Consider the following 20669-nt stretch of genomic DNA (forward strand, 5'->3'; position numbering starts at 1 on the left):
ATCCACAGCCAGGAGCTGCCACAAAACCCACACGTCATTAAAATTTTTAAGGGGACTATTGTTAAGCAAATAGCTTGTACTTCTGAGGTTTTCCTTCGACAGTTTGATGTTTTTAAATCTTTGTACAAATCAAGTAAAAAAATAAATTACTATTGACTGGAGCATGACTGATACACCTACTTACGAATTGAAGCAAGAAAAGAGGGTGACAATAACTGACTTACATCCAAAACAAAACCAATATTTTCTTTCAAGCATGAAAGTGTTCAGTTTAAAATATGTCGGCTTTTCATAAGACGTTTAAAACAATTGAAATGCTGCATTTCTTCATCAAAAACCACACAAAATACACACGCGCACACGTTCAGATTTTTTTTTTTTTGCATCAAGCTGTATCTTTAAACACAGATGTAACTGCATGCCGTCGTCGGATCACTCGCTGCGGTCCTTCGGTTCTCTGTATTTATACTGGATGTATTCAAAGATGTCTCTCTCACTATCCACCAACAGAGGCTCTCCTGCCACGCCTGCGACAGAGGAAATTAGCAGGTATTAAAAGCTGAAAGCATGAATAATTCATTAACAACAGGAGACAGAAGTCACACAGCTGGAACAGATGTCAGGGGGCTTCAAATGCCAGGCTGCACTGAGTGAGACTCACCAGTGACCCCAAGTGGTCGTATGGTGTATTCGTTGAGAGTGAAGCCTTTTTCCAGAGCGTGAGTCCTCATATTCTTATTGAAGATGTCACTTCCAGTGAAGTACAGAACTCCGCAGTAGTACTGATCCTTGGGAATTAGCCTTTGGCAGAGAGATGGAAAAAAAGGTGTTAGAAAGCAGAAATAAAGTGCAGATTGGAACGAAAAAGAAAATAAACCATAAACCCATAAACATATTGCCATTTTTTTTTTTAAATTGAACAATATAAAGTGAAGCACCTAATATCAATACGCCTGTGAAGGTATTCTTCCTCATCATCCTCACTCTGCTGCAGCTGGCAGACGCCCTGAAAAAAAGGTCACAGTCATGTGCCATGAACGCTGGATGTAGTTACTATTGTAACCTTGTTAGCGCTCATGACAAATTAATCAGAGGCCTCACCATGAACTTTGTGTCTCCTTTGGACAGAGTGTCGGTCACAAACCCGATGGACTCCAGATGGTCGACCACAGCATGGAGGAGTTTGGGCTGTGAAGCAGAAACCAAAACATGCTCCAATGTTCTATATTTAGGAGAGGATGTGAGCTGCAGGAATGGAGAAAACCTTTCTACCTGCTTCTCTGTCTCAGAGGTGTAGTTTGGGTGGGTCAGCAGAATATCAATATCACCACTCGATGCTGCACCTGGAAATTGTGAACAATATTATGAGAGGCTGAAGTGTCCTCGTAAAATACAGAGCAACAGTGCGTGCTGCAGTGAATCACATTACCTGCATGTTTGATTTGGCACAAGTTCACCTGATAATAAACTAGAGAGTAACAGTAAAATTTACCTCTTCTGTAGCTTCCACAGATTGTTCCAATATAATCTGCATCAATCTTCTCCAACTCTTCAAGAATAAGAGTCTAAAAAAAAAACAGAAACAGTTATCCAGGGGTGAGAGTTACATAAACAGCTTTTCAAATCTAACATATGCAATCAGACAGATAATTACCTCCATCTTTTCCATTTCAGCTCGTGGAATTCTTTTCTCAAACTCTTCAAAGTACCTAAAATAAATAACAGTTTAGACACACTATAGGAAACAGCTCAAGATGGTTTAAAAGATGTTCAAACTTACTTCAGACCAATCTGCTGATGGTGGTTGAGCTTGTGCTCTATCTTTTTCAGATCTAAGAAAAGAAATTATTAGAATCTATGCTTACAAAAACTAAACATATATTCAATTCATTTTTCATGAGAAAATAGTCAATAAAACAAACAAAAAAGTTCTAGGATTTCATTCAAACCTTCTAATGTCTTCACCCCTTCATCAAAAAACTTCCTGGCAGCAGCAGGCCTGAAGTCAACACAAGAGAAACATTCAGCTACATGAAGCTCAGATAATATAAATAAAATGTGCTCCAGACATCAGCCAATGAGGGTCACTCAGCCCAGTTCTCAGTTTCACCAAAAATGATGCTTTACATGGAGGATGTCTTTGTAAGCTGTTAAACCTTTAAATGTGGACTGTTAATAGCAATAAAGTACCCAATTCCAGTAACTCTGGTGAGGAAATTGATGGAGGAGCTTGTGTCGTCATTGCGGATCTGGGGGACAATGTAAAAACGGCACATCAGTTTGGTTTTTTTGTCTGAATATGCAACACGTGTTAAGATCATTAAGCACATAATAGACATTATATATTGTCAGACTACAAGGCTAACCTTTTCCAGCTTCCGTAGTTTGCCAGTTTGAAGAAACTCATCAATCTTCTCTGCTATTTTAGCTCCAACACCATCCTGTTGAAATGTAACAAGAAACATGAGGCTGAAGATTCTGAATCGTGTGATCTGCAGCGGTTACGTAAGATGCGCCGAGCAGTTGTTGACAAATGTTCTTAGGCTACAACAGAGGGCATCACATAACACACAAACACGGCAACACGAGCACTGATATTTAATGGCAGAGGGCATTATACTGGAAACAAGTGCCAACAGCAGTACAAAGAGTCATCTGCCCCAGTGAAGGTCAACAGAGACTCATGTTAAAAAGCCTTCAGTCAAACACAAAGTGAATCCAAGCCATTAAATTAATAAAACAAAGCAAATATGACTACAATTTATAAAGTGAGACAATACTGTGTGTCTATCTTTATAGCGGGAAATATTTGAGCTATGTTTCCCTTTCAATCTATGTGGAGCAATGTATCAATATAGATGTTGACATGAGCATTAAATCAGCCCTGTATGTTGAAAAACAAATAGCACAGTCCATGCAAGCATATCAGCACCAGTATGCTCTAATATAAACTATGAGCTCAGAGCAAAACGACATTAACAAACAAGTGAAGGACTCGTCACAGTACTTAATACTAGACTGTTGAGTCTTGGAATAAAACAATGTAGGAAAATTACATGGTGAATATGCATCACTGCCACTGACAAAAATATGATTTTGTAATAAATGAAAGCACTGAAATTGTATGCGGTGAACATACCAGTTTTTTGGCTTCTTCTCCACTTTTGATCTTGTTGGGGTACTTAGAAATGGTAGAAGCTGCTTTCCTAAACAAAGCACCAAAGAAAATAAGGGTATTTAGAATGGTCTACTTGAATTATATCCACATGTTTAAATGTAGTTTCATTAATAGAGTCAGAACTACTTTTGTTTTTCAGCACATGAGGCAAGACAAGAAAAACATCTGTCATTTATGAAAGGCTGCAATCATTTGTGTTACTTTTAGTTAATTTTATTAATATCAGTTAGAATACTGCTTCACAAAGAAGCTGATTCAAAAACAAAAGTAGAAGTCTGACTTTTAACAGGATAATTCACAATTATTGAGCGGAATCAAAACCTAAAACTGTTTTGAATAAAACCTGACATAATGGGAAATGCTGCAATGCAGGAGTGGTATATTCCATATCACAACGTAGCTGATGATTAAATTCTTAACTTTAATGTTTTCCTTCCACAACCTCTGCAAACAATTGGTTTCCTATGAACCATGGTTGTTAATGTGTGCATAATTGATTGCGAATAACTTCGAAATTGATCGCAGCTCAGCTCCAGCTCACTGGCCAGGCTTCACAGCTTACCTGTACGCGTTGTACTTGTGTATTGCCCTGTTGACATTTTTCTCATAGTTAGCCAGCTCTGGAAACAGAAGGAAGAAAGCAATGTGCTTCAAGTTGCATTACAGTTGATCCAGCTGAGGACATTTAAATGACCACGATATACGCCTAGCGTAATGCTTTACTACTCTTTGAAGACATCCGAACTAATCTGCAAGGAAGTAGCCATGTATCTGAAGATATTCTGCCAAATATGTGTGATATTAGCTATTTTATTCAAAAACAAACCCGACTGTCAAGCGAGCTAAAAGTAGCTAACCTCGAGCGTCCAACTGGTAACGTACCTACAAGAAAGTCCGTTATTCCCTCATTTAGAGATTCCTGTGGCGCTTTCCTTTTGCTCATTGTGCACCAATTAAGTTTCTAACTCTGACTTATATGTATGCAGAGAAAGTTAAAACTTCTTTGAATCTCAGCTAGCCTCTGATTAGCACATTAGCAGAGGCTAGTTCACGTCGAACAATGACCGAACCACGTCGAGAGGGAGGGGCGTGGCGTGCGTAGTATGACGTAAAGACGCAGGATGACGACACCACTTTAAAAAAGTCACGAGCTCGATTTAAAATGGGCATAACTTGGGAGCAGCATAAATGTTTTTATTGTTCAAAACAATTCACTTCACAAAAAATATACATTTTTGAATAGCCTGAAACCTGCTGGAGACTTTGGTAGGAAGGAGAGAGACAGGTTAAAGTTTGATCATGTATGGTAGTACAAAACAAGGGTGAAGGAAGGGCTGCTAGGCAGAAGAAGAAGAGAAAGGAAGGGTAGGAGGTTCATGGATGGAGTGGACAAAGCTACAATCTTGGTAAAAAAGTGTGTAATTAAGAAAAAATAAAGGAGATGGGATTAGACTATAATGATACACTATTGCAACCTTGAACAGAAAAAACACTGAAGGAAGAAGACTGGCTAGTTTCACAACTCATCATATGGTCCAGATGATGAATGGCATAAGACCATCATTTCTACTCTTAACTTGATAGAACATGTGTATTTTATCCTCCAGACAACTGCATATTTTTCAGTGGCATTCATTTATCACTCAACAACCTTTGTTCGAGTGGAGAGGCCCTTCAGCCAGGAGGGAGGGCCCTGTGATGGCTGTCTGATCTGAAACAGCAGCTCCACAAAGTCCACCATCAGGTGGTCACAGGGTACCAGGTGGCGGTGAGCAGCATTCCCCATGGCCTCCCTCGCCTGCCTTGTGAGCTGCACACACCAAACACTCTATAGTGCTGTTCTGCCACCACTGAGAACTTCCCAGAAAACCACAATGATGTAACCTGGTGGAATGATAAGGCCTGATGTACCATTCCCCCCTCAGACCACCATGTACACCAAGAATATATCACATCAGAATGGGTTAGTCTGTTAATCGAAGCTCCGCGAGCGAGAAAAAAAACTGTCCTCATTCCCCAAAAGTGTGGTGAGAGTGTAAAGGAGGGCTGAGCAGTCTGAAGAGACAGCTCAATGAAAACAACCTCAAACACAAGCTGCATGTTATCAACATGTCCTTCAACGCCGTCCATTCCCCCGGCGCGAATCCCAAACAACCTGAGCCGCGTCGGTCAAAACAGCGCATCGTGAAGCAGCTGCTAAATAGAAGGAACTTATCATTTTACCAGAACTATCAGAACCATAACATCACAGTTTGCTCAATATCAAAACAACGAAATGACAGGTCGAGACAGAAAATGAAGAAGACTGCAGGGCCCGGACGCTTCCAGTGCATCTGGAGTCCAGGAAACCTGCAAACATGCAGTCAGAGACCTAATGGGAGCAATAAATCAAAATCATTTGGTATAAACTGTCGACAGCAGGAATACATTCCCAGGAAAGAGACAACCTGTTTCCTGGTGAGCGATTTGGTGTGAAATCAGTGTATCATATGGACCGTCCTCTCAACTAAACACCTTCAGCAGTTATTCACGCCATAACATCCAATACCTGTAACCACTGTCATCATCCAGGACTTGCTAATGTGACACTTGGCCTCAGTGTTACTCAGCAAGGTTTAGCCGAGCCTATTAAGCTACATAATCTTTGTTCAGTCCACAATATTCCAGCTAAATCAGATGGAGGTGGAAGTTCCATCTGTGTCAGTGGATCTTGAAACTGACATTTGATTGAGGGTTCTTGTAGCCAATCACAAACAAACCTTCACTTAAAGGTCCAATACACGATTTTCTCGAAAAGACGAAGCCCCAAGTCTGTTACTCACTTTTTGAACAACGCCATGCGCCAGACCATCCGCCCGGCTCTCCTGCTTCTCCCAGGAAACGCGGAAGTGTACGAGTGCGATCTCCTCTCCCGACTGCACGGCTCTGTTTACAGTTTCTGCGATCCGCCTCGCTCATAAATAAAGCTTTTTTCCCGAAACAGTTACAGTTTCATTATGTCAGACTCGCCATCGGTAAGTACTAGCTCAGAAGCTCACGGCTACATAAACACTCTGAATGCGCAAAAGGGAGAAGCTGATTGGCGCAAGCACGTAGAACCGCCTTACGAAAGCAGCTCGTCAAATGATTGACAAAAGACCCAGGTGATCCACCCGAAATCAAAATCGTGTATTATACCTTTAAATAAGTTCTCTTGTGTGTTTAGCATTGGTATATTTTCCCCATAATACGTACAGATAACATAAAGTTCACAATATTAAAGCCTGACATCTTAATAATTTCACTAAGACGATGAGCCTCACAGCCTGTGGTCAGAGCCACAGCGCTGTGGGGGAGAGTGAGTGACCCATAAGGGAGGCAGCCTGCTGCCTCTTCTTTCTCCCTTTACAGGATTGATCAGTTCTGTTGACCCACTAATATTTCTCCCTTGAAGATGACGATATAAATAAATGCATCACCATTTGAAAGTTGATAAATAACTTTGGGAATTCCAATTACCTCTCTTTTTCTCTGTCTGTGTGGTTTTGTAAGTGTCCGTGTGTGTGTGTGTGTGTGTGTGTGTGTGTGTGTGTGTGTGTGTGTGTGTGTGTGTTCATGCTCTGACCTCGGCGATCAGCCAGCAGTCGACATGTCGTCATCACGTCGGAAGTTTCCACGTTCGTAATCAAAACCCCATCGCCTCCACAACCTCCTCAACCGCCAGCCGCCCCGCCTCCAGCCTCTGGAGCAGCTCCCTCCATTATTGTGTCCACTACTTCCACAGCCACAACAGTTTCTCCTTCTCTCCTGCATTAAAAAAAGTCTCAGCAGAAAGAGAAGAACAGAATCACCGCACATGTCCTCACAGGCTCAGGAAAAACCAATTTCTCCCTAAATCTGTGTCAATCTGAGTCCCTCTAGTTGTGTGTGTGTGTGTGTCTGTACTTCCCGCTGCTGTGAAGCTGCTCCCCTCAGGTCAGCGCGGCGCGGCTGGCAATGGAGGATCGGGATTGTGGATCGGAGCGATGGGGGTACCTGCAGGAATTTTCTAACAAAACAAACAAATGCTTCCCAGACAAAAACAAAACAAAAACACATTAGTATATTATTTTGTACTAAACTATCTGATCGGTGCATCTTCAACCTCACATCATCAGCTCACTAGGCTGTGTGTGTGATGCTGTCTCTCAGGCCTCTGCAATTGTTTTATATTCAACTGTCCTCAGCTCCTCAGCTGATAAAGATGCAGCTACTGAATGAACTGTTTGTTTTACAGTTCGCTTTGGAGGGTCTGAAATAAAAAAAAAAACCCTCTCAAGATTAAATTAATAAGGTTTTACATTCTGATCCTAACAAAGTGAACTTTTGTTCCGTTTGTTCTTGAAAACACAATTTGCATACGTGGTTATTCGAGCATGCTCATTGGAACATGTACTTCAGCGGAGGTCTTACGATATGCTGAGAGATGGCGAATATTGGAGGGTTGGATCAGCAGTCGGCTGAAATCACGCGTTGTCGCACGAACCGTCCCAAATCATTCCATTGCCCATCGCGGGATTTGGCAAGGGAACTTTGGAAATATTTGTGAGAACCTGAAACATTAAACAAAGACATCTGGACAGTAGACAGACATACAGACGCTGCGCACTGAGTCCTGTCAAAAAAATGTTGATATAGTCAAATCACTGTCAAAGTCCTGGAAAAAAACATTGTTCATAGTCAACATCACGTCCTGTATGCACAGTGCATCACTGGGTCTGAAGTTTTAAATTTGCGGTTGATGTGAGCACCATCTCCAGTTTGATCATCGACTGTCAGTCAATCAGAGTCATCGGGCAAAGTTTAGACAATAAGAACATGTCGCATCTCAGTGGACATGGAAAGCTTTCTTCTATTACCAGGATCAACATCCAATTCACCGTCCCAGAATCAACCAAGTTATAAAAATAAACTAAAATAAAAATCCCACAGATTTCCGTGTTATCTTGAGCGTGAGCATGGGAAACCTCAGATGTACATCAGTAATTGTGCATGAAATACAATTAATCATGTGTTGTTTTTTTGTATTCTTTTCAAGCTCTGCTACTCTATCTGACCCTGTGCAAGCTGTGTGTCAGTGCAAAGCGCTTCTTCATTGCGGTTAGCGGGTTGTGTGTTATTTTGCGTACGTCACCCATGCCATCAGACTTCATGTAAAAATCACTGTTTTTACAAATATAGACTTTAAACTTTATAAATTGCATCCATAACATCAAAACACTCATCTTACAAAAATTTCAGTGTCATCTTAATTCAATTAAAATGAATCTCCAAAGCAGTGGATCAACAGGATTTCTTCCCTTTATGGTTGTTTCATCTTCTCTTCTTACAGATTTGTTAGGAATCTATTTTTATGTAAACTTTGTCTCGGGAGAAAATTTTTATGGCCTCTTCAATTTCAGAAAGCCGACAATCGAGGTGAGCACGACGCGAGCGGACACTCAGATTGTCAGCTTTGAGGGGCAGCGAAAGCAGCTCAGTCACCAAGGAGCGATGAGCTGAGGAAACAAAAGAACAACGTAATTAGTGACGCAAGTTGTTTTCACCAACATCTCTATTGCATAGCGTGCTTGAAAGTCAGAAATAAAGAGGCGTACCCTCGTTCAGGGTCTTCAGTGTTCCCTGTCTCTCACTCTCAGGCATCAGGGTGTGACCAGGTGGGATCGTAGGATCTGGCCTATTTTTTCTCCTCTCCTCTGCCTCTTTACGCCATTGTTCCTTCCTTTCTTCAAGGCTGCATGGGTGTGGTTGGGAATGTTTGAGTATCATTGAGAATGAAAAAAAAAATAGCAGTGGAAATGATGGTGAGTCACATGAGGAAAAGTTTCTGGATTGAAATGTGCAGGAAATAACACTCACTAGTGAGGCACCTGGCCTATGACTGCACTGGGAACAGGCATGTCTTTGAGGTTGGTCAGTGACTGTGAGCGGCGGAACACAGTTTTTCCTGCAGCCCTGGCATTATGTTTTATAAAGTCAATTGCCTGACCTTGAACTTGCAACTATAATCAAGAGAAGAAAGGAAAATAAATCATATTATTTATCACAGAAACATTTGTGGAACATTTGCAAAGATATCTAATTTCTACATTTATAGAGAAAAGGCAATTTTACATTACAACTCTTAAGTGGGCATCAGATCAGGTCACCATTTCACACTGCTGTGGACTAGTAAGTGACTTTTTGTGAGAATAAAAACAATAGTATGTCTTACTTTTAACTCTTGGTCATTTGTTGAGCTGAGGGAGGCCCGGCGTTGCGGAGCTTCGGATGAAGTTCTGGATTGTTGTCTTGGCACACCATATGAGTGGGCCTTCAGGAAGTTTTGACACTGTGGCCTAACACTTGGACTACAAACCTACATGGAATAAACAGATTGATTAATTCTTGATGAGGAAAAACACAGAACTCACTAACGTTTTTTCTGCTTCTTGCCTGTAGTTGGGCCATCACCCTGGACGGAACATTCTGGTATTTTGAGGAGGTCCAGAGGGCTTTGACTGGCTCAGGATGAGACTGTGCTCTCTTGGCCTCTTGCTCTTTGCAGCGTTTCTGGATCTCACGAAGTCGACGGACATTCTCTTTACCAAAGTCATGCACTCTCTGTTCTAAAAAGCAGAATCACAAAATCTGTCAAATGTATTTTATTGATGTAAAAAATAAGTTCTAATATAGTGAAAAAACAATACTGATGAAAAGCACGCTCATTTATTTCTTTATCAGAAGCTGTTTCACTAACAGAGCAGCTCAGCAAGATCCAGTCCAATGGCATGTATGAGAAAGCTGTGGGCTTCTTTCAGAATGTAAATTATGCTATAACGAATAAAGATACATAGTTCTTACTCTGTCTGGGAACTGGGGTTATAGACAAGCCCTCAAGTTTGAGTAGATCTCCCACAATGCCTTTGCGTCCTCGCTCAAGAATATGCGTGGCATTAGGACTAATTCGAGGGCGAGGTGCTGGGACACGAGCACTGTAGCAGCCGGGGTGCAGCACAGGATCTGGAGCTAGTGGCCCTGACAGCAAGGCCAAGGTCCCATCCTGATTTCCCTCTATACGGCCACGCGCTTGAAGAGGAAAGAACATGAAATTATTTACCTGTAAGTCAAAATGTATTTAATTAAATGATTTTGTCAATGTTTTCAAAAACATGCAGATGGATTTTGAAGATTACAAATACAAAATTGAAATAACAGAACTGATTGTGCCTCCATTTGCCACAAAGTCAACAATTCAAACATTATTGTTGCAGCCTCACACAGTACAAAGCATTAATTTTAACTCAGCAAACATTTTATTTTCTGGTGCAAACACACACAGTCATAAAGTAAATTGTGTATTGACTGGAATTCAAAGGTGCAGATGTATTGTAGTTGCATCTAACCTGAAGCAGGCCGTTTGTAGTACTGTGGAAACAGAGAGGGGTCCGGCGGGATTGGCCCTGATATTGATGAAGGCCCCTCACACATCTGAACCTACAAAGAACACAAAAGTCTTATGAGATGAAGAGATTTTTATTTCTATAAAGAGAAGTTTGACAGATGATGACTGCTTTTCTGATGTTTATGAGGGTAACTGCATTTATTGCGTTGCACAAACAACAGATAAGTCTTAAATATTCATAAAATAAATCAGCAACTGATTTGGCTATGTGAATAACCTTATTCTTGTTATTCTTTTTCTTATTAATGTATATTTTTGACGAATAGTCATTCATTATGCATGTTGAGTACAAAGTAAACATAACTGAATGGATGGATGAATGAATGAATGAATGAATGAATGAATGAGAAATTAGCTGCACCCGTTGTTTACATTTCTAATAGTCTTATTAGGAGCTAACAATAGCTGTTCTTAATTAGCTTGTAATAAAGTACATAAGAAGTACAGGCTGTTCGACGCACCCCTGTCTTCCGACAAAACATTAGCAAACGTTTGGCCACACATGTTATCACAGAGCTCGACAGAACAACCCCAAAGGTGAGATAATGAGTTTTTTACCTTTTCTAATGGTCTTGTTTATCGATTGAAGAGCTTCACGCGGACTGATGACGCCGGTAATAAACACTTGTTGCGCTGTTGTCACCACGGCAACGGGGCACACGGACATAGAACTAGAATCAATAGAATACTGAGGCGGTTGGGATGCTGACAGGGATTTTCAAGGATTTAAAAAACAACAAGCACAGCCTATTAATGGTACATAGTTAGTCATTATGCATTCTTCAAACCTTCATAGTATTGCGACATACGTCTGGGTTTAAACGTACTGTTACGTCGAGTGATTCAGTTCTATCTGGTCTATCTCTCTGTAATCCCGTTTATTCCACCGAGGGTTCTATTATCCGAGTTTTACCTTTCAGGCTTTATTTAACCAAAAATTCCGAATATAAATCCAAATAAAGCTCAATGTTTAACATTACCGACCTCAGCTAAAACTCCCGGGCGTATAAACCCTGAGCTGAAAACGCGCACTGCGATCATAGAGTGTTTGTACGAGGTTTGCCTGTCAGACAACACTCAGGGCAAACAAATAAGTCATGTATTCGTATTCGCATAGAGGTCATTGATCCTCAGTCTAATTACATCAAAACAAACAAAACATCCTCATAGGAGATTCCCTCCGTGATTTCATAATGGCAGTGACGAATGAGCACTTTAGGCAAAAAAAAAAGAAGAAGCATATTTTAAAGTTGGAATTTGAGCTTTTATTATCCCTAAAATAAACACTGGGAAAGATTTTGATAAATTGTGGAACTGTTTGCTGTATATATGATCTCAAGTTTAGAAGTTCTCATACACAACCACAACATTGTATTTATTTTTATCACAGGAGAGGAAAACCACACCCCCTTTTTCCTAAACATTGTAACGGAGTTATTTCTAATTCTTGTCTGTCAAATCAAAACATCTGCAGAGGCCCTCGGATCTGTTTACCATCCGTAATATAGCACGGCACCACGTAAACACCTGTAAAGCATTTATAAATGGAACATAAGAAGTTATTTATTCTCTTCTCAATGTCAATTGCACAACGGCCCCGCCCTCGGCTGGAGGTCTGACTCGCGCCTGCCCAGTTTATTTGCCTCCGCTTTATCCTTCACCGTGTCCCGCAGCAGCGACCAGCTCCGAGGCACTCTGCGCGCTCCGCCCGATCAATAAAGGTGAGAAATGTCTGTTTTCTTTTCTATAACGCGTTTATTCTGCGCTGATTTCTTTGCAATTGCATGTGGATGTTTCCAGCAGTGGTCTGACTGCCAGGGAGATGTGACTCACAGAAAGGCGTGGAGGAGCCGCAGACATGTCAAGGTTTTAATACTAGTTGAGGCCTGCTTTGCCCCTTTAGATTACTGAAATGTGCAACTGCAAACTGCTTGACAAACCATTATAAATGTAATATTATGCCTCCACCTTCCTTTCGATGGTAAGTGATGATTCATGCAGGAATGTAACAGCTTCATTATCTTTATTCCCTGATCCTCCAAAGTGACACAGCTTACTGCTGTGTTACAGTGTATTAAGCCTATACGTTGTGTCGATTCTATTACACAAATTGAGATGTTGTAGTGCCACCAATGCACGGATCTGGAACAAAGGAAGCAAGCAACAGACCCATCTTGCTATAAAGCGCATGATATGTGGGACAATGCGACATAATGCCATAAATCTTCTCAAAACGTATTATCTGATTGTTAGGAGGCACCACTGTTTTCCAAAGCCAGTTATCCTTGGACTCTCCCACATGCTTACACACTCCTTTCTATGTGCTTATACAACATGCACAGTGTTGTGAGAATTACTAGTAATGACCTACACAGGTTGTAGTAGGCAATTAAGCTATTGTAGGTGTAAGTGAAAGTAAAAGCTTAAGTGTTTATAATCTGTTGTCAGATTTAAATTCAGTTTGTTTTTTGTTTTTTCATAAAGAAAAGTTTCCATCCAGTGCTCCACGCATTAAAGATACATTAATAACAGCATGAGTGATGCAACAAAGCATCAAATGTCCAAGACCCACAGGTGAACACCTGCTTGGGCACAACAGCAGCCTTGGTGTTGTCACTGTACACAATGAAACCCAGTGGATGGAAGTGATCAGAGTATGAAGCAAATACAGCACCAAGCAAGCTCGAAACTGTCTAAGTTTAACCGGCCTCCATTTGACCTTATCTCCTTCCCTTACACACACTCACACACGTATACACACGCACACACAACGCACATAGACAGTTGCCTTGGTGTTATGTTATCTGGAGGTTAAAGGCCAGTGTTGAGAAACTGCATGTTTACACAATTTCTCACAAGAGCTATGGGGTCTTTCATCCTCAGTGTGTTATTTTTCTCAGTTCTGGCCGTTGAATCAGTGCCAGCAGTATTTCCATCGTTTAAAATGTTAAATAATGTCAGCTTGTATCAAACAGTCATGTACTTCATTTGGCAGCTATATTTGGGACATTAGCATAACCTGAGAAGTTTGTGGCCTTTTCTCTTTCACTTTCACAGGTGCATTCATGAAAGTTTGTTGTCATGTAGACAAAAGGTTTGGTAATTTTGTAAAATCTGCCTGATTTTCATGCTTTAAACATCCACACATTGTCTTTAAAATATAAAATGTCACATTCAAGCATTTTTCTTATTGAAATTGCACAATATCAAAAGAACAAATATCAAAATATGTAGCTGACAGACGTTTAAAGATACAATATGTGGGTATATTTATGCTTGATTGTTGAACACTGCTACCTTGTTTGTATTTCTCCTCTCACTTTCATTTTAATATTGCTGTCCTCTTGGCCTGTTCAGCTGAGTGTCAGTTGTCATCGGCTGTAGCTCATGAAGGCATGGTGGTGACTGGCAGGGTGTTGCTTGTATGTAAACACAGCGCAATGCAGACAAATGCATTTTTACTTTTAGTGGATTTTTTTATGAGGATGAACCTGGATGAGGACACTTGTTGAAAGCCAAGTCACATGTGTTGCAGTATCAGGTTCACCTGTTCTAAATTTGGAGATGAGACCGAGCGCCCAGTGCAGAGACGGAAAGGGTCAAACATGGACAGTGGCGAGAAGTGGGACACAGAGTCAAGGTGGCGCGTCTGTCTCTTTGGTGAAATGACAACAACAGGTCGGGAATAGCGCGTTGTCAGCAAGATGCAAGTCAGCTGTCAAGTAGCTGCTGAGAGTTTGATAAATGAAGAGGGAATGATGGACAGGACAGAAAGATGGACATCTGTTAGGCTCTAAGTGCAACGACCTGGAGCCCACGAGAACAGAAACTCCCTGCAGGTCAGCTTTGGTTTCTTATTGTTCTTCTTAGAGATTTCTGAATATTTTTTTTTACTAGATTTTCAATAATTATTAAGCTAGATCTTTGTTGTCACAAAGATTTCATCTCTCTCCAGACAATTTTGGCTGCACAAAGTTCAATGATTTTAAGATGCTAATTCAATAATTTCGATACTTTCTTTTTGAGATGAATAAAACACACAATTTAGTCAACATCCTCACCATAATAAAAAAATACTCACTGTTAGATGGAAACCCTCTAAACCATAATTTAGGAGCTTGAATCACTACATTATGTTAGAGTTTAGAAAGCGCGTATTGTGAGAAAATTGATTGCGCAATAAATCAGTGACATTGTAGAATAGAATAGAATAGAATAGAAATATGTTAATTCCAGAGGATAATTCTTCTTACATATGAACACTGAGAAAGAATATTTGACAGGATCATTGTCCTTCATGTGTATACAGTCCTTATCATGTTCTCAGTGCACAAAGTACATGTGTTCATCCTCTGTTCACCAGCACACACACTGTAAAATGTGATGCAACAGCCACCGCAGCCATGCAATAAGGAAGGAAAAAACCAATCAAAATAAACTGTATCACAAACCCGTTTACTGTGCCGTGATGCTGCCTGCCAGAAGTTTTCTATTGTCCCTCCTTACACTCCCCTTGTCTGAAGAGACATGGCAGAGAAAGTGGGGATTGTGGTGCAGCAGGACAAGACAGCAAAAGGCAAGCAGGCTGAGAACAAAGACCACTGTGTGACGTGTCACCACAACGCACCCAAGGGACATGGTGAGTGAGGGGGTGTGCTTATAGAGGGAGATGTGCTCTCATCAGGGTCCCTGGATTTGCAATTTAGCTACGTTTCTGTTTGAAGCGAGATCCCAACACGGCCTCTTCCACTGACAGGCTTTGATGGTCTGCACTGGCTCTGTTATGGATGCATTAGTTAATGGGGTCTGCTCTTCTCTGAGCGAAGTCTCCTTCCCCTGCAAAGCAGGCGCGATAAGCAAGATTAACGGTCAGGAGGGAGACGCTGGACAGAGACACAGGAGTGAAGGCAAGCCAGCGGTTAAATATTAAGCTGGCTTATGGCTGTCAGCAAAATGCAGGGCATCATAAATGCTCCGGAAAAGTCACCTTGTCAAAAATGTCTTGTTCACACACTGAAGGATCATGCACACATGCTGACCCAGGGGGCCCTGATGACTGTGTGAGGCAGCACGGTGCAGTGCAGTAGTGTGTGGGAGTGGTAGTTGCTGACTAACCAATCCAGCGACTGCTTACGTTAGCTCTGCTGCAGCGGCCTTTACAGCATCTCCGCCTATCATACATAGTGTGCCACTATCTCCATACGTTTGTCAAACACCTCTAGTAGCTTTTGTGGTCTGTGGAAGTATTGGTTTCTGCACCTTTTCTATCTGTCCCGATTATGAAGGATTAGTTCCCTTAGTTTGCAAAGCGCTGCTGCTTGCTGTAATGGACGAATGCCAGGCCATCAATATGCTCTACATGGAAGGAGGAGGGGGTGGAGAGATGCTGGCTTTCACCAGCACCCAGACAGGCCCCCTTCCATCAGCCAATACTGATGTGTGCTGACTATTTGCAAGTAAATATCTCCTGGAAAAAAAAAAAAAAAAGCAATCTGCAGTAGCTGCTAGCATGCATGTGGCTTTGACTCTGTTCCCTTAAAAGTGCTGTTTTTCTGCGCTGCTGTACTTTCACATACATGCTGAGATCTGATGGTTCCTAAGCAGTATGAGTTTGGAGGGTTTTTGCATAATTTTATTAAAGGGCACGCCTATTATTTTGTAAGAACAGTACGGTCTCTAAAAGCAGCACAGCTCAGTCTGTTCTGCATAATCTGCGTGATAGTGACGATGTTCATGTGTTACGTGGCCGGGTTACCTGGAGCTCAGCTATGAACCGTAGGAATTTACAAAAGAGCTATTTGAACGTGTAATGTTCAGGTTGAAATAGTTTCAGAAAAGATATCTGTATCAAGCCACTTCTTTACCTGTATTTTATGGGATATTCCAACTCTGCTGCTGTTGAATTTTCAAAGCTTCCCTCATGAGCGGTGTTGCTCTTCAGACTGGCGATGCGCCTGTGAGGTTAATGCAGTAGAATGTGCGTGTTTGTTTTACGGTTGTGAAAAAGAACCATGTTGGTTTACACAGGCACAATGGCCGTCCCTCCTGCGTACTCAGACCTGGGAAAGTCTGCCAAAGACATCTTCAACAAGGGCTATGGTAAGTCAACAGATTTTACAGCTGCAATGCAACTGTTGCTTTCTCATTGTCTCACTGTTTGGGCCACAATCTCCAATAGATGCAAAGACACATTTGTTCAATCTTTGGCTGTTTTTTTTATGTCAAATCCATGCTGTGCAGTCCCGTAAAGTTTATTTTTTTCAGGCTGTCTTTGAAGTCTATTTGAGCTCCCTGATTTCCTGTTTTGTTTTGTTTTTTCAGGATATGGAGTGCTGAAGCTGGACGTGAAGACCAAGTCCCAGAGCGGTGTTGTAAGTATAGTCCATGAGCCTCATGTGTTTAAATATGAAGTGCAGGTCTCTCTCCAGGCCCCCAGGCATGGATCAAATAGACAACTCAAGACTCTCGACGTAGGAGTGTGCCTGACATATGCTGCGTACACTGTCAGCAGAGAACGACAGTCTGCGCATTAAACCCACCCATCTCACAAGCAACGCCATGTAACACAATGCAACAACGCTTCTTTAAATGTTCAGCCCTGCTTCGGTCTTTAAACCTTTTGGCATAGTAAAACTATAAATGAGCGCCTTCTGCATGCCATGAAAACCTCACTGAAAAAAACCTTCTCAATTCTTTCCTTCTGTTTTCCAAACTTCCACCTTCTGCAGTGCTGATTTCAATTTACACTGTGAACAGACGAGTCACATAAGTGGAGCTCACACACGCTAAATAAATAAGTAAAGAAATGAATTTTAAAAATACACTCGCTCTTTATTGATTCTTCTGTCTCCTTGGCATTGCCGTGAATCTTTCTCCTCCTGCCTATAACTGTGTGGGTTTCCCTAACTTCCTCTCTTTTCTCTTTTTTCTGCTCCTTCTTTGGACACTCCTGTCAGATGGTAAGAGAGAGAGAGAGAGAGTGTGTGCGTGTGTGTTTGTGTAAAGATTAAACAGGCACTGCAGGGTATGAGCGAAGGATACCAGTTGTGTGTGTGTGTGTGTGTGTGTGTGTGTGTGTGTGTGTGTGTGTGTGCGCACGCTCTGTGCCAGCTGTTCCTACGCAGCCGTAGATGGTCTAAATGGCCCCATCCCTCTGACTGCAGCCATAACAGCACCGGTCCTCAAACCAACATGTCCCTCACAGCTCTGCCTGTATTTTCAGTTTCCTTCCCATCTTATGTCTCCATCCTCTAAAGGCGCACCTTTTCTGTTACATAACCACTCAATACGAACCTGAGAGGGACGCTGTAGCAGAGGAAAAGCTTGCCTCTTCTTTGATTTACTGTTTTCCTCCCAGCCTGCTTCTGACTTCTGTAGCTGTGCTTTAACATGCCCGTCCTCTTCTTTTCTCCACCTCACGTTCCATCTCACCCCCCCCCCCCCCCCCCCCCCATGATTCCTTCCCGCTCTGCTCTGCAGGAGTTCGCCACCTCTGGCTCCAACAACACGGACACCGGGAAGTCGGGAGGCCATCTGGAGACCAAGTACAAAGTGAAAGAGCTGGGCCTCAGCTTCAACCAGAAATGGAACACAGACAACACGCTCACCACAGAGATCACCATGGAGGACCAGGTGAGGCACACGGAAAATGTTCAAACCATTGATATATTTACATTTAAACAGAATACCAGTTTATTGTTTGTTTTATTGTATCAGAAAGCTTCATGTGGTTTCTTGAAGAAGTTATACACTCTGGGTGAAGCTAAGAAATCCGGTTGTTCTTGTGACGCAGTGAGACAAACACGCTTCACAGACAGCTCATGGCTTCTATCTGTGTTCCGTCTGCAGCTGGCTCAGGGCCTGAAGCTCGGTCTGGACACGTCGTTCGTGCCCAACACTGGGTAAGATCAATGAACCGAGTAGATCATCCAGACAAAATGTCAGAAAGATATTAATGGTGGGCTCAAAACTTCGTTCAGCAAGAAGAGTGCCAAACTGAAGACCGGCTACAAGCGGGATTTCGTGAACGTGGGCTGTGACCTGGACTTCGACATGGCCGGCCCCACCGTCCACGCAGCTGCTGTGCTGGGCTACGAAGGCTGGCTGGCCGGCTACCAGCTGGCCTTCGACACCGCCAAATCCAAGCTGACCCAGAACAACTTCGCCCTTGGATACAAGACCGGCGACTTCCAGCTCCACACCAACGTGTGAGTCCCTCCGTCCTTGTGCAGAGAAGCAAGCAGTGAAAGCAGTGCACGTTTATGTTATTTGCCTCGTTTCTGTTTTGGTGCGGTGTTTCAGTAACGATGGCATCGAGTTCGGCGGCTCCATTTACCAAAAGGTGAACAGTAACATGGAGACAGCCGTCCACCTGGCCTGGACCGCAGGCAGCAACAACACGCGCTTTGGAATCGGAGCTAAATACCAGCTGGATAAGGACGCCTCCCTGTCTGTAAGAACGAGCCTCAACCATGTAAAGAAGACATAAACACTTCACATATCAGTCAGAAGGACTGAACCACTGTCTGTTGAGAGGGTGACTTTATATTATTTAATCACCAGATTAGAGGGTTTTAAATTTTGCTTCAAAAAGATTTCAGCTTGTCGGAGTAAACTTCAGTCCAGCTAAACAGGCTAACATCACTAGAGGCAAAAACTCAGCCTCCGTACCTGACAGACTCCCACATCATCTGAAGCTGATTAATCTGTTTCTACTCGGTGATATACTGTAGATTATGTAACCCAGTTACCATCTGTGTGCTCGTGCATCTGTGATGATCCAACCCGTCCTTGGTATGTTTCTCCTCGCAGACCAAGGTCAACAATGCCTGCCTCGTTGGAGTTGGATACACACAAACTCTCAGGCCAGGTGAGATCTTTCAGATTTACATGTAAAATGTCTTTCCGTGAAATGATCCTCAGCCTCAGCCACATCACATTCATGTTACATTATCTGACCACCTGTCCTGCAGGAGTGAAGCTCACTCTGTCAGCTCTGATCGACGGGAAGAACGTGAACGGCGGCGGACACAAAGTGGGCATGGGCTTCGAGCTGGAGGCGTAACGACTCAACGGGACGGACGGGCAGAGAGGGAAGGACAGAGCCCAAAAGTGACGACGCCACGGCCTGCTCAGCGAACACAAACACATCGTCCCTCTGAATCCTGACACACACAAACGCGCAGACACACACGTTCTTTGGCCTTAACCCTGAAACCCTGAGCAGCCTCCAGGACCTCCAGCAGTACTGTAATGTTATCAAGATCAAGCAGAACATTTACAGAATTATACATTACAACAAGTGAACATACAGCTGGATATTTATGCAAAATCACCATTCTCCAAAACGTGATACTTAAAACAGGTTTGACTAAACAAAGCAGACTTTGATTGGACTATTTGTCTCAGACGTATCCGTATTATCTCTGAAATAAGATTGGAAGCACCTTTTTACTCCGAATGTGTGACCAGCTGAATTTTTATTCTAATTTACTCTGGGTTTTACATGTTAGTGCGATCACATAGGAGAATGCTTGCGTCGACTTATCGGGGGTTTGTTGCATGCTTTTGATGCTTGAGGGAAGTTGTGAGACTTTTCATTGTACTTTTCATATTGACAAGTACAGCCGCGACCATCAAATGCAATACCAGCCGGACGGAATTAAGCAGAAAGCGGCGAGACACACTGCTCAGACTGACTTTGGGCTTCACCGTTTGACCTCAGTAACACAACAAGAAACTGTGAACCCTCAGTTGCCTAAATGTCTATTTTTCAGGTCCTGTTTGTTTAAAAAGGGGCCGATGGCAGTTTGGATCTCTACGTCACCTCTTTGTCTTGTCGTTCGTCGTGTCCTTTAACTGTTCAACCTTTACCACTACATTTCACTTTATCTGTGCTGTGCTTTGTATAGGAAAAGTTAGGACCTCAAATTGATTTTACTGAATAAGTGGAATAAAGAATTACAAACCCTACAGTGTCAATGGGTCGTGTAAAAAGAAAAAAAAAAGGAACAGTATCACCACTTATTG

General features: G+C 42.3%; 3 protein-coding genes across 6 annotated transcripts; 1 reads left to right on the forward strand and 2 right to left on the reverse strand.

Annotated features, from left to right (window-relative positions):
- Positions 1–322: 322 nt before the first annotated feature.
- Positions 323–4284, reverse strand: polb (polymerase (DNA directed), beta). The gene is made up of 14 exons (XM_030104687.1): positions 4061–4284; positions 3741–3798; positions 3140–3206; positions 2367–2441; positions 2191–2249; positions 1950–1999; positions 1781–1832; positions 1655–1709; positions 1493–1565; positions 1273–1343; positions 1102–1188; positions 939–1006; positions 662–801; positions 323–527 (listed from the first exon to the last, which is right to left on the reverse strand). Exons 1-14 carry the CDS (start codon positions 4119–4121, stop codon positions 433–435), a joined length of 1011 nt encoding a protein of 336 aa, XP_029960547.1. The 5' UTR covers positions 4122–4284; the 3' UTR covers positions 323–432.
- Positions 4285–8386: 4102 nt separating this feature from the next.
- Positions 8387–11248, reverse strand: enkd1 (enkurin domain containing 1). The gene is made up of 8 exons (XM_030104962.1): positions 11199–11248; positions 10582–10672; positions 10040–10264; positions 9632–9804; positions 9411–9554; positions 9056–9198; positions 8794–8930; positions 8387–8694 (listed from the first exon to the last, which is right to left on the reverse strand). Exons 2-8 carry the CDS (start codon positions 10664–10666, stop codon positions 8534–8536), a joined length of 1068 nt encoding a protein of 355 aa, XP_029960822.1. The 5' UTR covers positions 10667–10672; positions 11199–11248; the 3' UTR covers positions 8387–8533.
- A 1022-nt stretch (positions 11249–12270) lies between these two features.
- Positions 12271–20612, forward strand: vdac3 (voltage-dependent anion channel 3). 4 transcript variants are annotated; one of them, XM_030104509.1, is made up of 11 exons: positions 12321–12361; positions 15166–15279; positions 16668–16739; positions 16962–17011; positions 17597–17599; positions 18120–18272; positions 18489–18541; positions 18620–18847; positions 18942–19092; positions 19452–19509; positions 19613–20612. In XM_030104509.1, the coding sequence occupies exons 2-11, from the start codon at positions 15168–15170 to the stop codon at positions 19702–19704; spliced, it is 972 nt and encodes a 323-aa protein (XP_029960369.1). In that variant the 5' UTR covers positions 12321–12361; positions 15166–15167; the 3' UTR covers positions 19705–20612. The 4 variants fall into 4 exon arrangements, with proteins under 4 accessions (XP_029960371.1, XP_029960372.1, XP_029960369.1 ...); XM_030104511.1 differs by lacking the exon at positions 15166–15279 and having other exon boundaries at positions 12271–12361; XM_030104510.1 differs by lacking the exon at positions 17597–17599 and having other exon boundaries at positions 12323–12361; positions 15164–15279.
- The last annotated feature ends 57 nt before the right edge of the window (positions 20613–20669 follow it).

This window comes from Salarias fasciatus, chromosome 12 (genome assembly GCF_902148845.1).
Source record: "Salarias fasciatus chromosome 12, fSalaFa1.1, whole genome shotgun sequence".
Classification (NCBI taxonomy): domain Eukaryota; kingdom Metazoa; phylum Chordata; class Actinopteri; order Blenniiformes; family Blenniidae; genus Salarias; species Salarias fasciatus.

Coding starts and splice junctions, on each gene's coding strand:
- enkd1 (XM_030104962.1), bottom strand. CDS start 10,666: ATGTGTGAGGGGCCTTCATCAATATCAGGGCCAATCCCGCCGGACCCC. Junction 9,805..10,039: donor AACCCCAGTTCCCAGACAGA/GTAAGAACTATG, acceptor TCTGCTTTTTAG/AACAGAGAGTGCATGACTTT. Junction 9,555..9,631: donor GGGTGATGGCCCAACTACAG/GCAAGAAGCAGA, acceptor TATTCCATGTAG/GTTTGTAGTCCAAGTGTTAG.
- vdac3 (XM_030104509.1), top strand. CDS start 15,168: ATGGCAGAGAAAGTGGGGATTGTGGTGCAGCAGGACAAGACAGCAAAA. Junction 18,542..18,619: donor TCGTTCGTGCCCAACACTGG/GTAAGATCAATG, acceptor AACTTCGTTCAG/CAAGAAGAGTGCCAAACTGA. Junction 19,510..19,612: donor CACACAAACTCTCAGGCCAG/GTGAGATCTTTC, acceptor CCTGTCCTGCAG/GAGTGAAGCTCACTCTGTCA.
- polb (XM_030104687.1), bottom strand. CDS start 4,121: ATGAGCAAAAGGAAAGCGCCACAGGAATCTCTAAATGAGGGAATAACG. Junction 2,250..2,366: donor AACTACGGAAGCTGGAAAAG/GTTAGCCTTGTA, acceptor ATTGTCCCCCAG/ATCCGCAATGACGACACAAG. Junction 1,833..1,949: donor AGGGGTGAAGACATTAGAAG/GTTTGAATGAAA, acceptor TTCTTTTCTTAG/ATCTGAAAAAGATAGAGCAC.